Consider the following 21164-nt stretch of genomic DNA (forward strand, 5'->3'; position numbering starts at 1 on the left):
CGGGGGGGATGATTATCCGTCCACAGAAGAGTCGAAACACAGCCTCCTGAAGCCACTCACCACGAAGGATTTGAAGCTTACTTATAGTGAGGTCTTTGTATGCTGTAATTACATATCACCATATCTATATACTATTAAAAAAGCAACCGGTACACTCACAAACAAAAGTCACATAATAAATTCCCACTAATGAACGAACAATTGATTGAATGCAGGAATGTTCAGCTGTGCCTAATAGGAAACGGGCTCGCGAGCGCTCACCACAATAAACAATATAATCTGATATTTATTCGCAAACACCATTCCCGCCCTAATTTAGTTCAAAATAAGGTCTAAACTTTCATAACGCCCAACAGCATTGTTATTCTGTGACAGTTTTTATGGTCACGTTTCGACCACAGTCCATCTAACAGTTCGGTCATTCGATTTGTATTCTGTGCACGAATGTACTTACAAATTTATACAAGCATCCACTGTTGTCATACTTTTCGAAATCAGACTTTGTTCTCAGGACATAAGATTTATAATAAACTTTAATAGTCTCAATTTAAGTTAGACGGTCACGACCAAACCAGAATTGCATTTGCGCTTCCATCAACAGTGATATACTAATATAAACTTTATTTTGTTATCGTTAAAGACTATTTACATTTTTTATACTACAACACAAGACCGACTCGGTCAACTTTGAACTAAATAAGGACCAGGACATTAAGAAGGTGCTATGTCACTTTTTATTGCTGGTCCGTTATTGTTTTTCAGCAGGTTAATTTAAACTTTATGTTAATAATATAGGGCCCACTATTGCACAAAATGAGGTTAAGAAATCTAGAATAGATAGATGATATCTGGATGGTATGAAAAGTACTGTTTTAAAATTTATTGGATATCATTTCGATCTTACTTTTATAATGCATAGGTACCTTAGGTACTCCAGGATAATTTTAGTTATTTAAATTTTTATTTTCAATACTAGTAAAACCTTTTTACACATATTTCAATTAATCACCTAACGTCAATAATTTCTGTACTTGTCATACTCCGAGGCAATATATAAAACAGAAAATAACCAGATGGACATCAAGCCATACAATTGGTTGAACGAAGCGCATATTTATAATAAAAATAACACAAGAATTGACATAGAATGGCTTGCAGAGAACGCTGACGCAATAGTTCTCCTTTTCACATCCTACGGGGTAGACAAGGATGGCATATTACAGAAATTCTATACCATATATGAAAATGTTAAGTTCATTAATATGCCTATAGAAGTGATTTATGTTCCAATGGATGAAAGGGAGGAAGATATGATGAGCTGTTATGAAAGACAGGCGAATTGGTTTACCCTTAAGATTTATGATCCCCTGATACAAGTGCTTAAGCATATGTATGGTAATTGTTAAGTCCTTTACACTTACTCGTGTGTTGTTGTAACCCTGGTATTAATTATTATTATTTTGAAATCACCATCTTACATTAAAATTTATTATAATTTTAAATAAATATATTTTCCAAGTAAGCATTAAATATACTACTATCTTTGGATAAAAAATGCTCTGTCTTCCCTTTGCTATTTTCTTTGTTACTTTATGCCGAACATACCTACAACAAAAAATACAATGAATAAAGTAATACATAAGTTATATCAATAGCCCATTGGCCATTAAGGGGGATATAACGAACGGCTCTCTAGTTTCTGATGAATATAAATGTGACAACAACATGGTCATTATATAGGATACTGTTTATCTTAATATGTTTTTGTTTTAAATGTTAAAAATTACTCTACACTTTAGGCGTAACATGTACTCCATACTTGATAGTGATAAGACCTGATGGGCTGACAGTTTCAACAACGGGTATCCGAGACTTGGAAGAATATGGAAAAAATGCCCTCATAACCTGGCTCTCAAATCCTGCTCGCAAGACCAAAGATAGAAAACTAAGTAAGGAGACCTTTATATATGGTAAAGATTGGAAATACATGGGTGCAGATGATAAGGGAAAGAGGCAGGAGTATCATAGACGGTTCAGTGTTGTTGAAGAATCTTCTTCCTAATTATGCTCTCCTGGTACTCATAGGACGTAATAAAGTTTTTTTTTTAAGAAAAAAGCTTTCTGTTCAAAAATCTATTTAATAAATGTCATATTGTACTTACTGAACTATTTAATGAATGTATTTAGTTCGTAATAAATTGATGCTTAATTTATACAACACGTGTTTTAAATCCAAGATAATATTAAGATTTTAATATGCAAGACAACATAACATAATATAACATAACATAACATAACATCGCATATTTTCCTTACTCCTGTTTGTTGTTGCAATCAAAAAAAAAATTTTACATTATATATAATATATACTTATTTCTTCTAATAATAAACATTATTACTGAATAGCCAGCGAAGTCACAAAGCAAACCATGTTTTTTCTTTTTCCCAAACTGTTATTTCTGAGTTCTTTCAAGAACAAAAAACTCAACCTACTTTATGTTAATTATAAAGTTCCTTCTTACTGTTACAAGCCAGTTTTGTTAAGTGAGAAGTATTGCAGCCGAATGAAACACGATCGCGTGAAGTAACTCGAGATTTTAATTTGAGATCAGATATATTTAACACTTCATCACTCAAATTGACATCCACACTAGATGAGATTTCGCATTCGCCTTAGAGAGATCTTTTTAAATAATTATCGCATAATATTTTAAACGGTATTCAATTTGTTGATTGTTAAAGTATGCAGTGGTTATTGCTAAATTGTTTAAGGTTTTGAAATAGCCCATTTAGTTTGTACACTATGTTCCACTGTTTAGTTAAGTCAAGGGCATGTCGAGGGAGAACTAATTCACAATTTAAGCAAGATGTTTTGCCATAGGAAATGATTACAAGTTGAAGTGTTGGCAACCCTAGTATGTTCTACGTAGTAATTATAACTATTACCGAATATCTAGAGTACCTGCAGTTTGTTAGGGAGAAATAAGAACCTTAAAATCCACATTGATAGTGAGAGAATAGGGTTACTTTTACTCCGTTAAAGTGTCTGATAGATATTTCTGCTAATGAATTTTAATATGTACAATTCATGAATATGATTAATTTTCTTAAAAATCATATTTCGTTATTCATATATAAGTGGCGAACATAAAAGAAATAAGCCTTTATGTACAGTTCTAGGCAACCATTTTCCAATGTTATTCTCGAAGCAATATTATGAAACGATAATAACAAGTCATCATCATAATTTATTGTTAGAAACAAAATCTTTAACAGTGACAACCCTAGCACCCCAACCATTACGATGCAAAAATATATTCCATTACAGCACAGGTGATTCGTAACACATTGAAATTCATTCTTACATATCGGTATCATGTAAAACACAATGATATAAAAGATAAGAGAAATCAACAATGAATATTCGTTAAGCATGTAACAGCATGTAACAGAAACCGATAAGCATGAAATGACAGGTTGTTTTGCATGTATGCTCTATAACAATGGTAATGTAGGGTTGCGTAAAAGAAGTTTTCATTCTACGTTTTATTACTCTCGTATTTAGTTTTCTAGGATAATTTTTTCAATGCAACCATTATTCTATTTTTTTTTTTTTGCATTTTAAAGGTTTAAGAAATCGAGACAAAATTACGTAAATTGTGTGAAAGATGATAATTTAAAATAAATTAAATTTGAACCAAAAAATAGAACTAATTTAAAAAATACAATAGTGTATACAATCCGCGACTCATTAAATCAAAGATTTGAATCATTCAATTCAATTCTCTTTACGATACTTATAATCTAATTGAACAACAACATAACTATTTTTTAATTATGGCACAATTCATACCATCTTAAAAGCTGGTAATAAGAAGTTACATAATAGAAGCAAGTAGCATTTGGAGCGACCTAAGCTCAATAGATTTAGTAATGAACCTGCATTGATAACTAGATTTATAAATGTATAAGTAGGTTAGTCAGACGGTTCTTCTTAAAGCTATAACTTTTGTTAGTGTTATATTATCTTTGCTTTTTTTGTAATTTTACAGCCGGTAGACGTGTTTGTGAAAGTATTTGAAGCAATGTAGATCACTAGCTTCACGCCCTGGCTTCGAACATAAAGTCAAAGTGCCATCTGAATATTACATATTAGCCCGATTCTAGGTACAGTGTAATCAAAGAATTACTACATAGAGTGGTCTTATACTTTTATAAGAAAAAAAAACGTTCTGCTATACCATACTAATGCAGCTAGCTGATTAAAAATGTCCATTCGCATCTCTAAGAGGATGCATAAAGTGGCATGACTGGGCATATATTATGCGTTACATAAAAATCTCCTCGCATTTTATAGAGGAAGTTATTTTTTATTGTCTGTCCTGCCAGCATTAAGCCGAGGCACGCACGTGAGAATATAAAACCTTTTTATGGAAACTGTGGACGGTATTTAAATTAAGAATTAGCAGTTCATTAACTGTCATTCCTTTTAAGTTATGTTTCTACTAGTCGCATTCATTATCACATATGAGATTAGAATCTAATAGCATCTGACTAGTTTATAATTTATTACTCTCTTCAGTGGACTCAAATATGTTTCTGATAAGTTCAGTAAGTCGTAGTTTAAGTTTGTATTGGATTTGTAACTTATTCCAAAGAAAACATAAACTTCGTTCATGTAGTAGTCGTGATTTGTCGGATTGAAAACCGGGAGATAATAACACAAAAAATTGGGTATTTTGTATCAGTCTAGGTCGGTTCTCCAAGGGTCTAATTACGTAATGACATAATCGAAAATGATGATAATCTAGCATCGACGGTCCAATCAGGATTACTTATCCACATTATTCTGATATACACATATCTATTCATATTATTCATCGACATTTGACGATCTATATTTTATTCGTTCTAAAATAAATCATTTTATGGTAGTTCCTCCAATTGAATATCATTACAAATTCATTGTAAAACATTCCAGGAGCTCTTCGTGCCAATAAACACCAAGGGCGAACTGTATGAAGTGTGTCCGGAGGAGCTGTCCCCAGCGGAGTGGGAGGACGCGACAGAGGCGCCCCCGCCGGAGGTGGCGGGTCGCGCGCACCGCCTGCCGCATCTATTGAGCCTGTGGCGGCTGCCGGCGCGGGTGCGACTGCTCGCTGGGACGGTTCCTATTGAAATGGCGCATGATGTCGGAGGTGAGTGGGCATTGGGAGGGTAGATAGATAATGACAAATTCATAAATTTTTGTATTCACGTTATTTGTTTGATTAAAGCCAAATAGACTATTGTTTTCATAACTTCTTCTGTATGTTGTTTTTGTTTGCCAGTGCCCAGTACACAACGTCTGATTATATTCAAACAATTCTTTGTGGATAATAGTTAAATTGACATATTGGTTTTTATATTTTTTGAATGATGTATGACAGTATCTATGACAGTAATTTATGTGAGCAAAACGTATTTTTTTTAATAAATGTAATTCATAAATACTAGGAGGTGTCACAAAGTAAATAACAACTATTATCTCAATTCCAGATGATCTTCTGTTACGGGCAGCTGTCACCGAACCAGTATTGGTCATGTGCACTCTGCCTGAATACACCTCATTATCAACGAGTCCCAGCAAGCAGGTGGACCCTCGATACCACGCGAAGGAGACGCTCCAGCTCCTTCCACTGAACGGCAGCATCAAGGTCCGCCGCACTCAGCTCGGCTTCGAGAGTGAGAAAAGAATGTTCCTCTCTGCGCGCCTCCAAAAAGCTCTAACCTTCTGTCAACTGAACGTTGACAACTGGATCAGGCAGATCTCATACGCTAACTCAACCGTCGTCAGCAAAGCGAAGACGGCCGAGGATCTCATTAAAGAAGACCATGAACCGGTCAAATTTGAAAAGGAAAGAAAGTTCACTCTTCAAGGATTGAAGATTGAAACATCGCGGCTCTTTGGGAAAAGTGAGAAAGTTCTTAAAGACATTCCGGATGAAACAGAGGGGTCGATAATATTTTTGAGTAAAAATGAACTGGAGCATATGAATTATGACGTGTACAGCGACGATGAAGGAAAGGATGATAAGAATGATGAAAAGGGGGAACATGAGAACTTATCGAATGATAAAAGCAACGTCTTCAGAGAAGATTCATCGCAGAAAAAAGGCAAATGGTTCAAAAATTTAAAGCTTACCAAGAACTCGGACAAATTAGATGATAAAATAACAGCCATTGAAAATTTAGAGAAATATAGGGACATCAAAGATCCATTCGACCCCCTAGGGGAAAAACATAGTTCTATAGAAAGATACCAAGATATGGCTAAACTTATTGAGGATAGATTCGGTGTCTTTAGGAAAAATGATGGTACAGCTGAAAAGAGTCATTCTTACAAAAGTCTGACGACTTCCTCATCTGATATGGGAACAAGCCAGTGCAGTTCAAACCACAAGAAACCAGTACTGACTAAATCTGTTTCAGTCCAAACTGGTATGCCTGATAGTCCATGTACTGAAGAAGATAGCGGTATTGATATGAAACATGGTCGTAAAAATTTAAGTGTAGACCAAATAAATTATTGCGGATCCATGGAGAGCAGCTCTAGTTCTGGTAGAAAATTGAAATCTCTTGACGAAAACATGCTTAAGAAGTCATCAGCAACAAAATCTTCCACACATCTTGAGAGACGACAAAGAATACAACCGGACTTGATTCCAGAGAAGGCTATGGTAAAATCAGAATCTTACAACCAAATACAAAGCTGTGAAGATATTGTCAAGTTTGGAGCTGGATCTATGTATAACGATAGCGACTTCGAAATCAATTATAAACAACATTCGTTTATCACTGAAAAGCTATGTTCAGAATTTCATGTGAAAACAAAACGAGTTCTAAGCAAGTCCACTTCTAATTTATTACACCCTAAGAAACCCAGTGATAAAAAAGAAGGCAGTAACAGTAACAGCATGCCCACTAAAACTGAACGTTCTGGTAGTAAAGAGAGGATTGTAAACTTTAGAAAAAAGATCGATAAGCCAAGGGCGCCAACCCCCCGTTCTGAAATAGATGATGACCCACCTCCAGTAGACATATCAGAAGAAGAGCCTCAAATTCAAAAGAAAGTGAGGCGTTCGATTTCATCAATTCAGAAAAGAAAATTACCTGTGATAGAAGATTTGCCGTACGGACAAGTCGCGGACGCAGTGCATGTTGAAGAGGAAATCATAGACACCGATTCTAGTTGCGACAACATTTATGCAGAAATCTGTACTCCTCCAAACGGCAATAAAACCAGTGATGAAGACTACGACTCCAATGTAGATGTCTTAGCCAATGACCCTGTGATTTGTAACGTTAAAAAAGAAGTAATAACACGCAACGATGAGAGAGCTCGACTCATGATAGACAATCTAGAAAATCCGTTTAGGCACATTGAAGTTGTCGTCATTGAAAAGAACGCTGATTTCGATCTAGATAATTCTAGCCTCGCATCCAGTGATTTTGACGAAACGGGAAGCAAAAACGACGTATCGATAATAGACTCGTGGGAACGGGATAAAGCGAAACAGACAGAACCAAAACTCCATGCAATTAGATTAGAAATTACTAGCAATATGGACGACTATCCCGAGAGCCACAGTCAAAGCTTAGATAGAACAGAGATTCATTTAGGTAAAGATAATGTTGTTAGTTTTAGTAACAGTATCCATTTGAATGGTACATATCCCAACGAGGCCATTTATGATACTTTAAAATAGGTATAATGTAAGTCACAATTAGTCATATATAGCAAATTGTCGCCTTCATAATTCGTCCATATCTTACGCTTATAATATTCTCTATCATACACATAGCTATATACAAATTGGCCAATTAAAATATTGGTTACATTTACATAAATGAAATCCATAATATTTACAATATTCGGATTGAATTTTATAAATGCTGCTGTTATTTACAATGAATCTTCAAATTGAAACAATTAATGAACGAACAAGCTAATAATGTATTTTTAAACTTAGTCTAAGTTATAAGTACTTTTTTGCAATAGATTAATTTACGCATTGTAGCCTAGCAAGTGTCATATTACAAGATTTATTCGAAAGGCGACATGATGTAAGAAAATTAAGGTTGTATTTACTTTTATTGACACTAAGTGTCCAAGTTTATCAAGCACTTTCACGTTATTTTAGAAGCACCTCTCTGTACACATTTAATCGTTTTCCATAAATTATATCAACCTTTTTGACCACTATGAAATTTATTTTTTAAATAAGGATGGTTTATAATATAGAACTCCGATAGTCCAGTGTTCAAAATATAAAAGACAAAATTACAAAATTAATTAGCACTTAATTATTTTTCTACATTTAACACTATCAATTACCTAAATTCAGATTGGTCAAAAAGTTCAGTATCTTGCGATAATATGAATAAAATGTTGCTAGTGTAAAAATGTAACATTGCAAAATGTTAAAATATATATTATGTCATGACAATTATAAGTATGTAATCCTATCTAGTCTATAAAGTATATATTAAATATAAGAGTAAAACATTATCTAATTTACATTGGCAACATATTTTCTGTCTAAAATGAAAGTTTTAATTACACATATTTAAATATTTACGCAATACAAGTATATCACATTTAACATAGGTGCTACTTTAGGTGCTCAATTTTAATTATTTTATTATTTTTATATGCTTATTACTTTCTTAAATATATACAGGTTTATATTAATACTTATAGGAATAGATTGTGCAATTGTGATTTTGAACTATATGCCCTCGTTCAGTCTATGATTTTGAAAAGTATTTGGGAACACCATTATCCGCCATTTTGTCAAATAAAAAGCTCACCATCTCACTGTCTCGTTCTAAGTTACCTGATAAATACAGTGTTTAAGCGAGACGGTGAGAGTTTAACTGTTTTAATAAAGATTTTTAATATTGCATTCAATAAGGTTTTGTGTAATAAGCATATATTTAAGTTAAACATATCACATGACACTAATGTAAATTGTTTGTACTATATAGTTTATCGTGTATCTAGATAAAATATTTTATAAGCCTGAAGCTCTCAAAATTTAATGTTTAAATTGTGAAAAACAAATAAACGCAACACCTACCAATTATAAATGATTTTTTTTACAATATCACACCATTTAATTAGGAATTTCAATTTGTTTTCTTTTTTTTTAATTAAAATTTATTTCTATTTATTAAAATTCATAGGAAAAAGATTCAATTTAGAAACTAAGCTCAATAAAATTATCACTCCTAAATTTCACAATTATTTTGTTTTGTGTGATTATTCATGGGTAACTTATAAAGAAAAACAAACAATTCGACAAATATACTGTATTTAATCAAATAAATTACAATTAAAAATTAAAAATAAAACCGACATATAATTTCACAGTGGGGCGGATCAAAATAATTTCATTATACAATTAAATGAATTACTTATAACATCCATCGAAACGCGTTGTGCGTTTAATTGGGAATAAAATTAAGGAATGGAAAATATTTCAAATGCTAAATTCTTAATATTAAACGTCAATTTACAATATACAAGAATATAGTACATTATATGCATTCTGAGATTAACTGCACTTATATAAAAAACCGATGCATTATATCTACGTAGACTTGCATATACTGTATGCACTAGGCTTAAGTCTAGTTTGACAGGAGTAATTTTTTTTTTGTTATCTGTGGCAGAGAAAGTTATTTATAGACTGAGCAAAGGTCAAAGAAGGTCATGGAAAGTTTTTGAATGTAGAATGTAGATGCCACAGTTTTTCTATTGGGATCACAGTTAGGCAAGTCTTATAGATTGTATGAGTTGGAAGACAGCGGAGCCACAGACAACGAAGATGAAGAGTGCTAAGAGCCAGGGAGAAACGGGGTATTGGTCTTCCTTTTCCTGTAACGAAAACAAAAAACAATTATATTTTACTATTATACACATAAAATTTGCCTGAATTGAAAGACTGTCTCAGAGTAAATGCATTTTCAATTTGACATGATTTTTTTGCAGTTAAAGTAGCTGACCTTTTGTGCACATATAACCAAATATTTTTTTTGTACTTAGTTAACCATCAGGAATTTGACACAAAATTTATAAATAGGCATTAGTCAAAGTCAACTACTGGCGGCAGAAAATCATAAATGCAAAAAAATTAATAAGTACAAATACAGATGGTACTTCAATATTTTTAATTATTTAATATGTGTATTTCTTAATTGTTTATTGTCATTTAATTATTACAGCAAAATATATTACACTAATAAACGTTATTAGAAGTGATTAAGCATAGTCATTTGTTTATTATTCATTTTCAAATAAAAATCATCCAAGTACAGTCATAACATATTTTTTTACTAAAGATGATTAAACATGACATTTTTAAAGCTTGCCACCTCTAAAATATAAAATACTTTATTTTTAATGGACCAATGCATAAGTGTATAGTAAGAATAGGCCAGTCAAATTCGATGCATAATTTTTTCTTTTCTACAAAAATGATCACCAATATCCCTGTGGGTTGTTGCCACTTCAGTGTCTAAAATGGGGTCAAATGATAAATATTTCCAATCCAACACAAGTAGAATCACGCCGTTTGGTTAAAAACCCACGGAGTTATCAGGTAACAAAACAATAAATGTAGACAAATAGAGAAAGTCCTGCATTTTTGGGAATACCATTTATAAAACATATTGTGATTTCATATCAACATATTGTTTCATGGTATTTGTGCAGAAATCAGAACTTATCATAAAAAGATTGATTGATTATTTCACCCAATACCTCATTTAATCAGTATAACAAGAATCAATAACGCGCAATCTATAGAATATCTTTTTAATGCCATGTGGCATTTATACTGAGAGATAATTCAGTACTTAATTGAATTTTCAAGTAATTCTTATTTTTCAAATTTTAAGAATCAAAAAAAATTTAAACTAAAAAAAGGATGTAAGAATGTCAGAATACTAAACTATTGCTATTAGGACACTAAAAGTTTCACATGTACAGAGCCTAAACCATAGAGAATATCAAAAGTATTATATTGGTTACTTTTACTATAAAAAATTAATGTTTTTATGATATAAAAATTAATGAAAAGTAAAATAGTAGTAGAGTAGCAAAACTAGTTAAAACTGTAATCAAACTAAATCCGTATTTATTAATATTTGTATGCCAATTTGTTGGCGAGTTGTGCGGACTTGATTTCATTTAATATGAAGTAGTCTGGGTGTGTTACAGGTGCTTTAAGCTAGCCCTAAAGAACATTTGGACTATTTATGATAAGTGAAAATCCTAGAGAAATACATAAAATTAAAAAAAAAATCCAATTACCATGAAAATGATTCATTTCAAATGTAGATAAATTCTGTTATAGATTATTTCGCAAATTAAAAACTTAAACTCATTAATTTATTACATCATTAAAGCAACATATTTGAAATTAAATCTGTAATTAGTGAGGATAATGTTTGGTTGTAATTATTTAACAGCAATTAATAATTTCTAAACATTGAATACAAACCCTTATATATGTTATAAAACCCTATCATAAGTTACTGCAAATATATTTTCAGCACCTTTGTGATATGTTAATAATAGTTGTGTATGCTACTGTTGCATGAGGAATAACATAATCGAATTTAACATCCATCTCAATAAATAATTTCCTTTATAAGAAAGTTTCTTAATTCTCTAGTTCTAGTCTGAAGACCTAGTTACAAGCTAGGCAGGGATACTTTACCCTATTAGATCTAGATTGTTTTCAATAATTAGCACTGAATATGAGGGAGTAAAATGAGGTTTTAAGTTATATTACATGAGGCAAAATTTAATAAATATTTTATACAAATAACATGTAGGACTCCGGACTTTAAAGTGGCACCAAATTACCACTATTTCTTATCAAACACAGGAATAGCTATTAATAAAAGAAATGCAGAAAAAGAACATTTAACCATTTAAAAATCTACAGAACTATTGAGCATCAAAACCTATGAAATGTTGCCATGAAATGCCATGAAATCAATTAAGAATGTTGGTTAAAAGTAACTAACCTTTGTTGTTTTTGGTACATTTCCTCTCATTGTGATATTTTTGCTGGCGATTTCATTAGCAATACGCATCCTCTGCTTTGGCGCCATTTTAAGTGATTACCAGTTATATTTGTCCTGAAAATGTTAATGATTCATTTATGAATGTGTGTTGTATAAAACTTATACAATACAAAACTAAAAATGGTAGTGCTAGCTATAATTTATACTTTTACATTGAGTAGATGTTCTATTTTAGTTGCTTAACTTACAATGTTATAAAGAGAGGATATTAGAAAGTTTAATAGATAAAATATCCATTTTTCAGACACTTGAATAACATCATAACATTGATGGCGTAACATTATGTGTTGTAATATGAAAGGAATCTGAACATTTACTATAACATAATGCACACTTCATATGTTTCTATTGGTATTGGACATGAACACATTTATTTATGTAGCTGAATAAACTATGAGCATCAATATATTGAAAATAGAAGTCTGATCTATTTTTAACTGAATCAATATGAACAAATGCAAAATTTGAATACAAACGATTAAACCGTAAATGAACAACAGTAGTTTTACAATGTAATAACAACTATTTTCCTACGTTATATCTGTTGAAATTCAAAACAATATGTTGGAAATTTTGTGTACGTGTTGTCCGCAAACAGATTGAAACAAAACGATAAACATACATTAGCCACGTATATAGTCGTTTAGCACTGCGTAGCTAGTAAAATAACCTGATTATATCGGATTTTCTACCAATTTTATGGTAAATCAGACAAATCACAATTACACTATTTTATGTTTCTAGAAAACAACGTATTACAAAATGTAATAACACCACATAACCGTTGCAAATACAATTCAATACATAACATGCATACAATTTACGAGAAAAAAAGGTGTTTATACTCACAATGATTATAAAATTAAAGGCTTTACAGCCTAGTCGTGCACAAACTGTTGACACGTATGTAAAAGTGAAACTCGATTAGAATCCAGCAAAGCAAAACTAATTTTCTGAAATGTCAAACGAACAACACGTCGCATATAAACGTCAGTGATGTTGATGTTTATGGTAGGGGCTACCGGTTACTTTAATTTTAAAATAAACAAGAAAAACAAGGAGTAAGTAATGATTAAAGTTACTCAAACTATTGTTATATTTATTTATATCTTTATCCAAAATAGTTTGAACTCTTAAAATCTTACATCCTTCTTAAAAGTTTTATTCTTTATGTTGCCGTACATAAAATAATAAGAAAAGTATTTTTTAACATTTGTTTATAAAAAGGAAAAAACGTAGTAATAGAAACAGAAAATATTTTATGATACGTATTTTATTTTTATTGTAGAAGCAAAACAAATAATAATCTATTATAGTGTCATCTATGTGACAATCTATATAACTATGTACGAACTATTCTTGTACAATTAGGGTTCATTTTAAGTTAAAATGATGTCTCTATTTGACAAGAGATGGCGTTGTAACACAATTTTTAGGCAATAAACAAACAATCATTAAGTGAAGTTTATTGATCGATAATTTACGATTATTAATTTTCTATTAACAATATTTGAAGTTCCCTATAATTAATACCAAGTCTATTTATTTCACTGTGAGAATAAATTAATTACTTAAAATGTGATAATAAGAGAAGCAAAACTTAATTAAGCAGTCGTACCCTATTGTAATCCTTAACATGCTCATCATACTCTTTGATGCTCATGGTTAAAACTTATTATTTTGTATAATATTATCTATAAGCCTACTGATTCCATTAAGAAATAATCTTAGATAGGTGGTGGTCTACCCAATGTATAAATAGCTGGTATGTTATTAAAAAAAAACAAAACATAGTATTACTACCTATTTCTTTTTATATTTATCAAAATGATCAAAGTACTTATAACATGTTTTTAATATGTTACTATTTTACCCACTTACCTGAACTTGATCCCACTACATGATTCATTTAAGTTTAAAAAAAAAATACTACAAATTGAGAAACCGTTTTTGAAGACGTCGGTTAGATAATCCAAAACAGGTGGACAATGGAGAGTAGAGGTGGCAGGTGGTAAGTAATATGTATAAGTGGAAATCTTTAGTGAATTTGGGAAAGTCTTTATCTATTGTGTATCCATTAATTCAATTGATCAGAAGTAAAAAAGGAAAACGTATGTTTTTTTATAAATTACTTCCAACCAAGAACAACAACTAAATATATGTATTATCTTCTTGCCACGAAGAGAAAAAAAAACTACTTACATAAAAATTCAAAAATAGAACAATTTTTATCGAATTCAAATTCATATTATAATCTGTAGCAACCACCTATCCTACATCCCTCTCTCAAGACAAAGACAGTACGATGTCCGCGGACAGATAAGAATGAGACATCAATACTCGAAGGATGCAGGATATCGTGTTACAATTTTAGCCAATGGTGACTCAGTATATCCTGCCCGGCGATCCTTGAAACGTGATTGGTTGGAATAGATACGCGCTACGCCTATACTATCAATTTGAAGCGCGCACTTCAAGTGTGAACTGCTAAATTGGAATTATATCGAAATGTCGACAATTTGATCGTCTTGGATGTTTAATGGTTTAAGTGTGGCACAATTTTGTATTGAATAATGTTTTTGCAAAGAGCTATATGATACGCGATAATCATTTGAAGTTTTTATTGTTCTGGTTTGTTTTGGAATATCATTGATAAATAATATTATTGATATATAGAAGGTGTTTTTAATTATATCTGTGCTATTATGTTATATCTATATTATAATTATTAAACCACATTATACACATTACATCTGGGCAGTATAAATCAGTGAATTTATAGAATTCAATTTATACCTATGTATCTTCACCTTTTATAGGATATTTGAATCGAAAAGATAGTAAGAGATCTAATATTCTTAAGGTAGTTCCTATTATCTTAGGTTTGATTTTAATTTAACGACATTTATGCAATATAATATTATTTATCCCCACGTTTCGTATACTTTACAGCGAGTGTTCGTACGATTTTTATAAATAATAATAATTATAAATTCATTATTTCTGAGTAACGAGGACCCAATATCAATGTCTAAAACAATTATACAAATTCACAAACACATACAAAAATTAAGATTAAAGCACAATAAAATAAGTGTCTAAATTATTTTTTGTGATAAATTAAATAAAACTTAATGTAACTTTCTTCTTTTTTCTTTCAAATTTACTCACAAGAGCCTCTATCAGAAATAGTTTTTTTAATAATTATCTACACATCAGTTTTGGTAGGTAAGATATCTTCTATTTCAGTAAGTAGGTACCTATAGATACATATCTATCAAATAGCTGTAGGTACTTACTTAATCTACTGGATAATACAAAATGTGTCAAGTAGATAACATCATAAATTGTAGTAACTACCAAATAATTATATTTACCCGAGTTATGTAGTTTAAATAGTTTTAAAAAACACTTGTATTAAGATTTATGTGTATACTAACTGCGCCCCGCCGTTTCACCCGCGTAAGTCCGTATCCCGTAGGAATATCGGGACAAAAAGTTGCCTGTATGTCATTCCAGTTGTCCAGCTGTCTACGTACCAAATTTCATTGCAATCGGTTCAGTAGTTTTTGCGTGAAAGAGTAATAAACACACGCACATCCTTACAAACTTTCGCATTTATAATATTAAGTAGGATGTAGGATTTTGTACTTTGTATGTTTGTAACGTTTACACGCAAAGCCACTGGACCGATTAAAGATTCTTTCACCATTCAGCTGCAAACTCACTGAGTGACATAGGCTATATATGTATCACGGGTGAAGCCGGGGCGAACAGCTAGTCTTCATATATATCAATTACGTGTCACATTGTCCGCGATAGACTCCTAAACTACTCAACCATTTTCAATCAAATTTGCACACTATGTGCAGTTTGATTCAACTCAAAAGATAGGATAGTTTATATTATTTCAATTATGATAAATAACTACCCGAGCGGAGCCAGGTGAACAATAATACTATAAAATTACAACGTACCAATCAATACATATAAAACAAAGTCGTTTTCTCTGTCCCTATATCCTTATGTATGCTTAAATTTAAAACTACACAATGGACTTGGATTGTTTTATTTTATAGAGTAATTTAAGAGGAAGGTTTATATGTATAAAACATCTACCATACTACTCCAAATTAACACGCGTGAAGCGGGCAAAAGATAGTCCTACTAATATTATAAATGCGAAAGTTTGTAAGGATGTGTGTGGGTTTGTTGCTCTTTCACGCAAATACTAATAAACCGATTGTAATGAAATTCGCTACGTAGATAGCTGGACAACTGGAATAACATATAGGCAACTTTTTACCCCGATATTCCTACGGGATACGGACTTACGCGCGTGAAACCGCAAGGCGCAGCTAATAAGTCATAATTACAAAAGTATTTATATCAACCTATTTCATTACAACCTCTAAATGCTATTCCCATAGTTTAGAAAAAACGGTGACGCGTCTACCGGGCGCCAGCTTGCAAATATACCCTAAGATAACATCTGAGTGAAATCGTGTCTCATATTTGTTCAATAGAACCCTGGGGTTGGTAGCACTGCTAATGTTTCTTTCTTTTCTATATTTGTTCACTTCAACATTGGGGTGGGTTGGTAGCACTGCTTATATAGACATGGACACGAGTATGTGTGTGTGGAATTTTTTGAAAAAATACATTATTTTCAAATAACTTAACGTTGGTAGTGAATTGATAATGTCCATGTATATAAGCCATAGAACCTAAATAGTTAGGTCTTCAGATGAAGATTTAAATTCTAGTGTGCTTTTTACAACATTCAAGCTCTAGAAAGACTATAGGTACTAATAATAATATGAAGTAGAGTTTATTTGTATATTTGAGCACGCAGATCACAGGTACTGCTGGACCGATTTTAAAAATATATCCATTATTTGGATATGTACGTAATCTTGAACCACTGGTAGAATTTATTTGCAAAAATCGTTTCTGATTTCAGTACAATAATTGTATTAGTGGATAGTATTTGCATAATAATATAATCTATCCATTGTTATAATCGTATAACTTAAATAAATCTTAATTCACTCAAAAGTTTCGGCAAAAAGCTTTCACAATATACATATTTTCGTCTTACAGTAGAATTAACATAGAAGCGCAGCAGTTTTTGTGTGATTGCGTAACAGACAGACACCCATTATTTCAATCAGTTTGCACAAAGCCTTGTCTAATCTGTATTATGTCGCAACTGTCAAAGGAGGATCAATATAAGGCATGGAGACGGAAAATCTCTTTAAAATAAGCACTAAATAAGTAGAAAATTTTATCAGATATCTCGGCGAAGATACCTATCATCAAAATTGTGTTTTGAAGTGTTTCTTACCTTTGTCAATAATATAAAAGCTACACGCTGTATTTAACATTTTATTCTCATATCTTGAACTGTAGGTATACGATACTTATAAAACGTTAGCAATATATCATTTAATACAAATAAAGGGTTTTTGACTTTATTTCGTCTGTAGTTTTGATAATGAATACGCAAGTATCATTGTAACAATTTTTTGTATCGCAAAAAGAAAGAAATAGAAAACCTATCTATAATTTGTAAATGGATTTTTTATTTAACCGTCGGCAATGGAGCTGGTGGGTCGCCTGATGGTAAGCGCTAACACCGCCCATGAACATTTGGAGAGGCGTAACATCGTTTGCAGACCTTACGCCTCTACAGATGGATTACCGATTTCAAACTGGAAAGGATTAGAAAAGGATTGATGAGAGGAATAAAGGAAAGGACTGGGAAGGGCAAGGAAAAGAATATAGGCTTCGGTGATTGCACATAGCGTTAAGTTCTGGCGGAGCTAGAATGATATTAAATTTTGAATTTTGACTTTTTTTTAAATTGTTAAGTGTAGCATTGGATAAAGTCCAATGGGGCAAATAGTTGAAACTTATTGCCATAATGGAAGAAAAAAAAGTCAAATGGGATTGACATCTTTTTAAATAAAAATCCCTTAATCATTAAATAAAAGTAGAAGAATCACCATCGTATGTTGTTTGTATCTTCAAAATAATACTTCTAACAAAAATTACCTTATAATATTCACGTACATAAATTCTTCCACAATCTTTAATAAATAAAACATGTCTATGCCAGTATCTTGCGTTATTTTTTTTTTACGCGGCAACACTGGCAACTTTTTAATTTTTTTCCCGCCCTTCCGCCTGATTTGAGTTCTGACGGCTCATGACGTAATGCAAGAAGCTGGCCCACACATCGATGAAAATTAACCAAAATCCGATTTCGCAGTTTTATTGTGAAGCAACCGTGTGCGAGGGTGTGTGGCCTCTTCATAAATATTTGACAAGATCGAAATATAATGGTGCATTGAGCATCTGTAATGGTTTGCGTGAAGAATTTAACAATTTTTTTTTCTACATAAACTGCATACCTGCGTAGGTCTGAGGATGTAATCTGTGACGTAATCATCTGTAGTCTGTGCTTTCACCATATGTATTTTGTAATAAATAGATATTAGCACTTGGCTCTGTAAATCGTCTTCAATTTGGTTAATAACTAGCGGTCCGCCCTGGCTTCGCCCGTGGTACATATATAGCCTACAGCCTTCCTCAATAAATGGGCTATCTAACATTGAAAGAATTTTTCAAATCGGAAAAGCAGTTCCTGAGATTAGTGCGTTAAAACAAACTTTCAGCTTTATAATATTAGGATAGATAAGTGGGAATCGAGAGATATGGTTATCATTCTTACAACATAAGTTAAGTAATAAGTCTCCTACATAAAAAATACGAAAAATTGGTTTTAATACAAAGCGTTTTATTAGTAGGTACTTTATAAATAGGTACAAGTGATAAGGCACAATATGGTTCCTTACTAGATTGGTAATATGTAAATATGTATTAAAACAATAATATTTTTTGCAGTCATTTATATTTCAATTTTTTTTCATTAGATGCATTTTCCAGACAAAAGCAGTGCACAAAAATATAAAATAATTACCAACATGACAGAATCCCAAATGAAAATAAACCACAATCTTTACCTATTTACGAAATCTAGTCAATTGTTTCACAAACAACCGAAGGGAAAGTAAACCATTGCTCAAATAAAAAAAAAAAACAATCGCAAAATGGCGTCGGGATTTGGCGCCAAAAGACAACCGTCGCCGGCTGAGACGCACGAGTGATCAGCGGATTATCCTTCTGTTTGTATTTAAACTATTTTTTCCCAATTCTGTGCATTTTCTGCATGTTTGCACGGACCTCTGTAACTCCTGATGAATGTTACTGATAAACATTTTTTTAATGAATCCCACTAAAGGAGATGTTTTTATAATATAAATGTATATACCTACAAATAAAATCCGCTGTAATACCGAGTTCATAATTTGAATATTTCTTAATCAAAGAGAATACACATGAGTACTTAATTACAACTCAAGATATAATATGTTGGATATTAGGTACCATCAGTATTTAGTATTAACATAGATTCATTTAATATTGCAAATTGTAATTCATCCAAATCAGATGACATCTAATATATAAAATTCTCGTGTCACAGTTTTCGCTGCCATACTCCTCCGAAACGGCTTGACCGATTTTGATGAAATTTTTTGTGCTTATCCGGTATCTATGAGAATCGGCCAACATCTATTTTTCATCCCCCTAAATGATCAGAGTAAGGCAGAACAGCGTTTGCCGGGTGCAGCTAGTAGCATATATAATCAAGATCAATTAATTAAATGGATGTTTTATATATTATTCAATTCCTATAGACTTTCATTTTCAAATTCAGTATTCCATTCTGTCCATTGCCAACACTGCCACCGACTGTACCCATAGACAATGCTATCTATAATAATTACCATACAACGCGCAGCCCCCGTACAGTCGCGCACAATGGGCATATTGCCCGAGTTAGTGATGTTCATTTATTCGCCGTAATCCGATACTTTATTAGTGCGCTTTGTTTAAACAATTGCGTGAGTGATTGTACGCCCCGGGCTCTGCACCTTGCTGGGATGGTGGTATGCAGCAGTGCGACTGTTAGCTATGAAAATTATGTACAAAATACGGTGGCAAAACCTGAAGATACGTCACAATATACAGAAATTATAATAAGTCATCTTAATGTTAATGCGAAATGAATAAATTTCCTTTAACTATATTTACATAAAACAATCTTTCACAATATCTATATAACTATACATAGGATTAAAAATGATTTCATAATACGTTACCCTCTCGCATAGCGCGGACCCAGAGCATACGTTCTACCCCCCGACGGATCAAGTTACCCCCGCTCAGATAATTTTAGTTTTCTCTGGTACAGTAAAGTGGAAGCGTTCCATCTGCTTTTGGGGAAATGAAAAAAAGTGGTTTGTGAGAAAAATTCGGTTGTTGGATGCGGGCGTCTTGCGTAATCTTAAATTGTTTAATGACTAGCCTGGGCTTTTGTATAATCTTATTAATATAATAAATGGTACTTCCTGGTGTTTGTTTTGTCTGTTTCATATAGATTGGAAAGTTATTAATCAATGCATTTTTTGATATTCCATTTGCATTAAGATGGTTTGATAACACATTGGACGATATTTAAAGCTCTGTTATAAACTTTAATGTGTTGTTTATGAGCCTATTACCTAAATTCTCAAATGGATCTCTGACTATATCATAAAGTATATTAGAAATAATTGTTTATTATCACTTCAGTTCTCATTTAGGACATAGTCCGTCCGTTTTAACATAAGAACAATCCATATGATATGTATCCTGCCTCGTGATCAAATTTTTTCTATTCTTTCTTTAAAATTTCTCATGTATAAAAGTGTTCATTTTACAATAGGTTAAAGTTAAGTGGCTTGACAGAACACAGTGGGGTTTGGGTCGGTAGGAATCCGACATAACCAACGGCTTTATCCCCGGAGGCCGTGGGTATCTATGCAAGATTTCCCCACTTAAAAAAAAAGGTTAATGTTAAGTAGGTTAAGGTTGATATAGGCAAATTTGGAAATATTTCTATACAAATAATAGCG

General features: G+C 32.1%; 3 protein-coding genes across 3 annotated transcripts in view; 2 read left to right on the plus strand and 1 right to left on the minus strand.

Annotated features, from left to right (window-relative positions):
* Window positions 1-9093, plus strand: part of LOC119836986 — an 82226-nt gene extending 73133 nt beyond the window's left edge. Inside the window, exons 5-6 of the mRNA XM_038362465.1 lie at window positions 4982-5198; window positions 5539-9093. Of these exons, the coding sequence (XP_038218393.1) occupies window positions 4982-5198; window positions 5539-7748 (2427 nt within the window). The 3' untranslated portion in view covers window positions 7749-9093. The remainder of the gene's footprint in view (window positions 1-4981; window positions 5199-5538) is intronic.
* Window positions 17-2279, plus strand: LOC119836987. Its single transcript, XM_038362466.1, has 2 exons — window positions 17-1395; window positions 1800-2279. Exons 1-2 carry the CDS (start codon window positions 1074-1076, stop codon window positions 2060-2062), a joined length of 585 nt encoding a protein of 194 aa, XP_038218394.1. The 5' UTR covers window positions 17-1073; the 3' UTR covers window positions 2063-2279.
* A 591-nt stretch (window positions 9094-9684) lies between the features above and the next one.
* On the minus strand, window positions 9685-13139 carry LOC119836943 (stress-associated endoplasmic reticulum protein 2). Its single transcript, XM_038362416.1, has 3 exons — window positions 12991-13139; window positions 12082-12195; window positions 9685-9922 (listed from the first exon to the last, which is right to left on the minus strand). The coding sequence occupies exons 2-3, from the start codon at window positions 12166-12168 to the stop codon at window positions 9815-9817; spliced, it is 195 nt and encodes a 64-aa protein (XP_038218344.1). The 5' UTR covers window positions 12169-12195; window positions 12991-13139; the 3' UTR covers window positions 9685-9814.
* Window positions 13140-21164: the final 8025 nt, after the last annotated feature.

This window comes from Zerene cesonia, chromosome 26 (genome assembly GCF_012273895.1).
Source record: "Zerene cesonia ecotype Mississippi chromosome 26, Zerene_cesonia_1.1, whole genome shotgun sequence".
NCBI lineage: Eukaryota > Metazoa > Arthropoda > Insecta > Lepidoptera > Pieridae > Zerene > Zerene cesonia.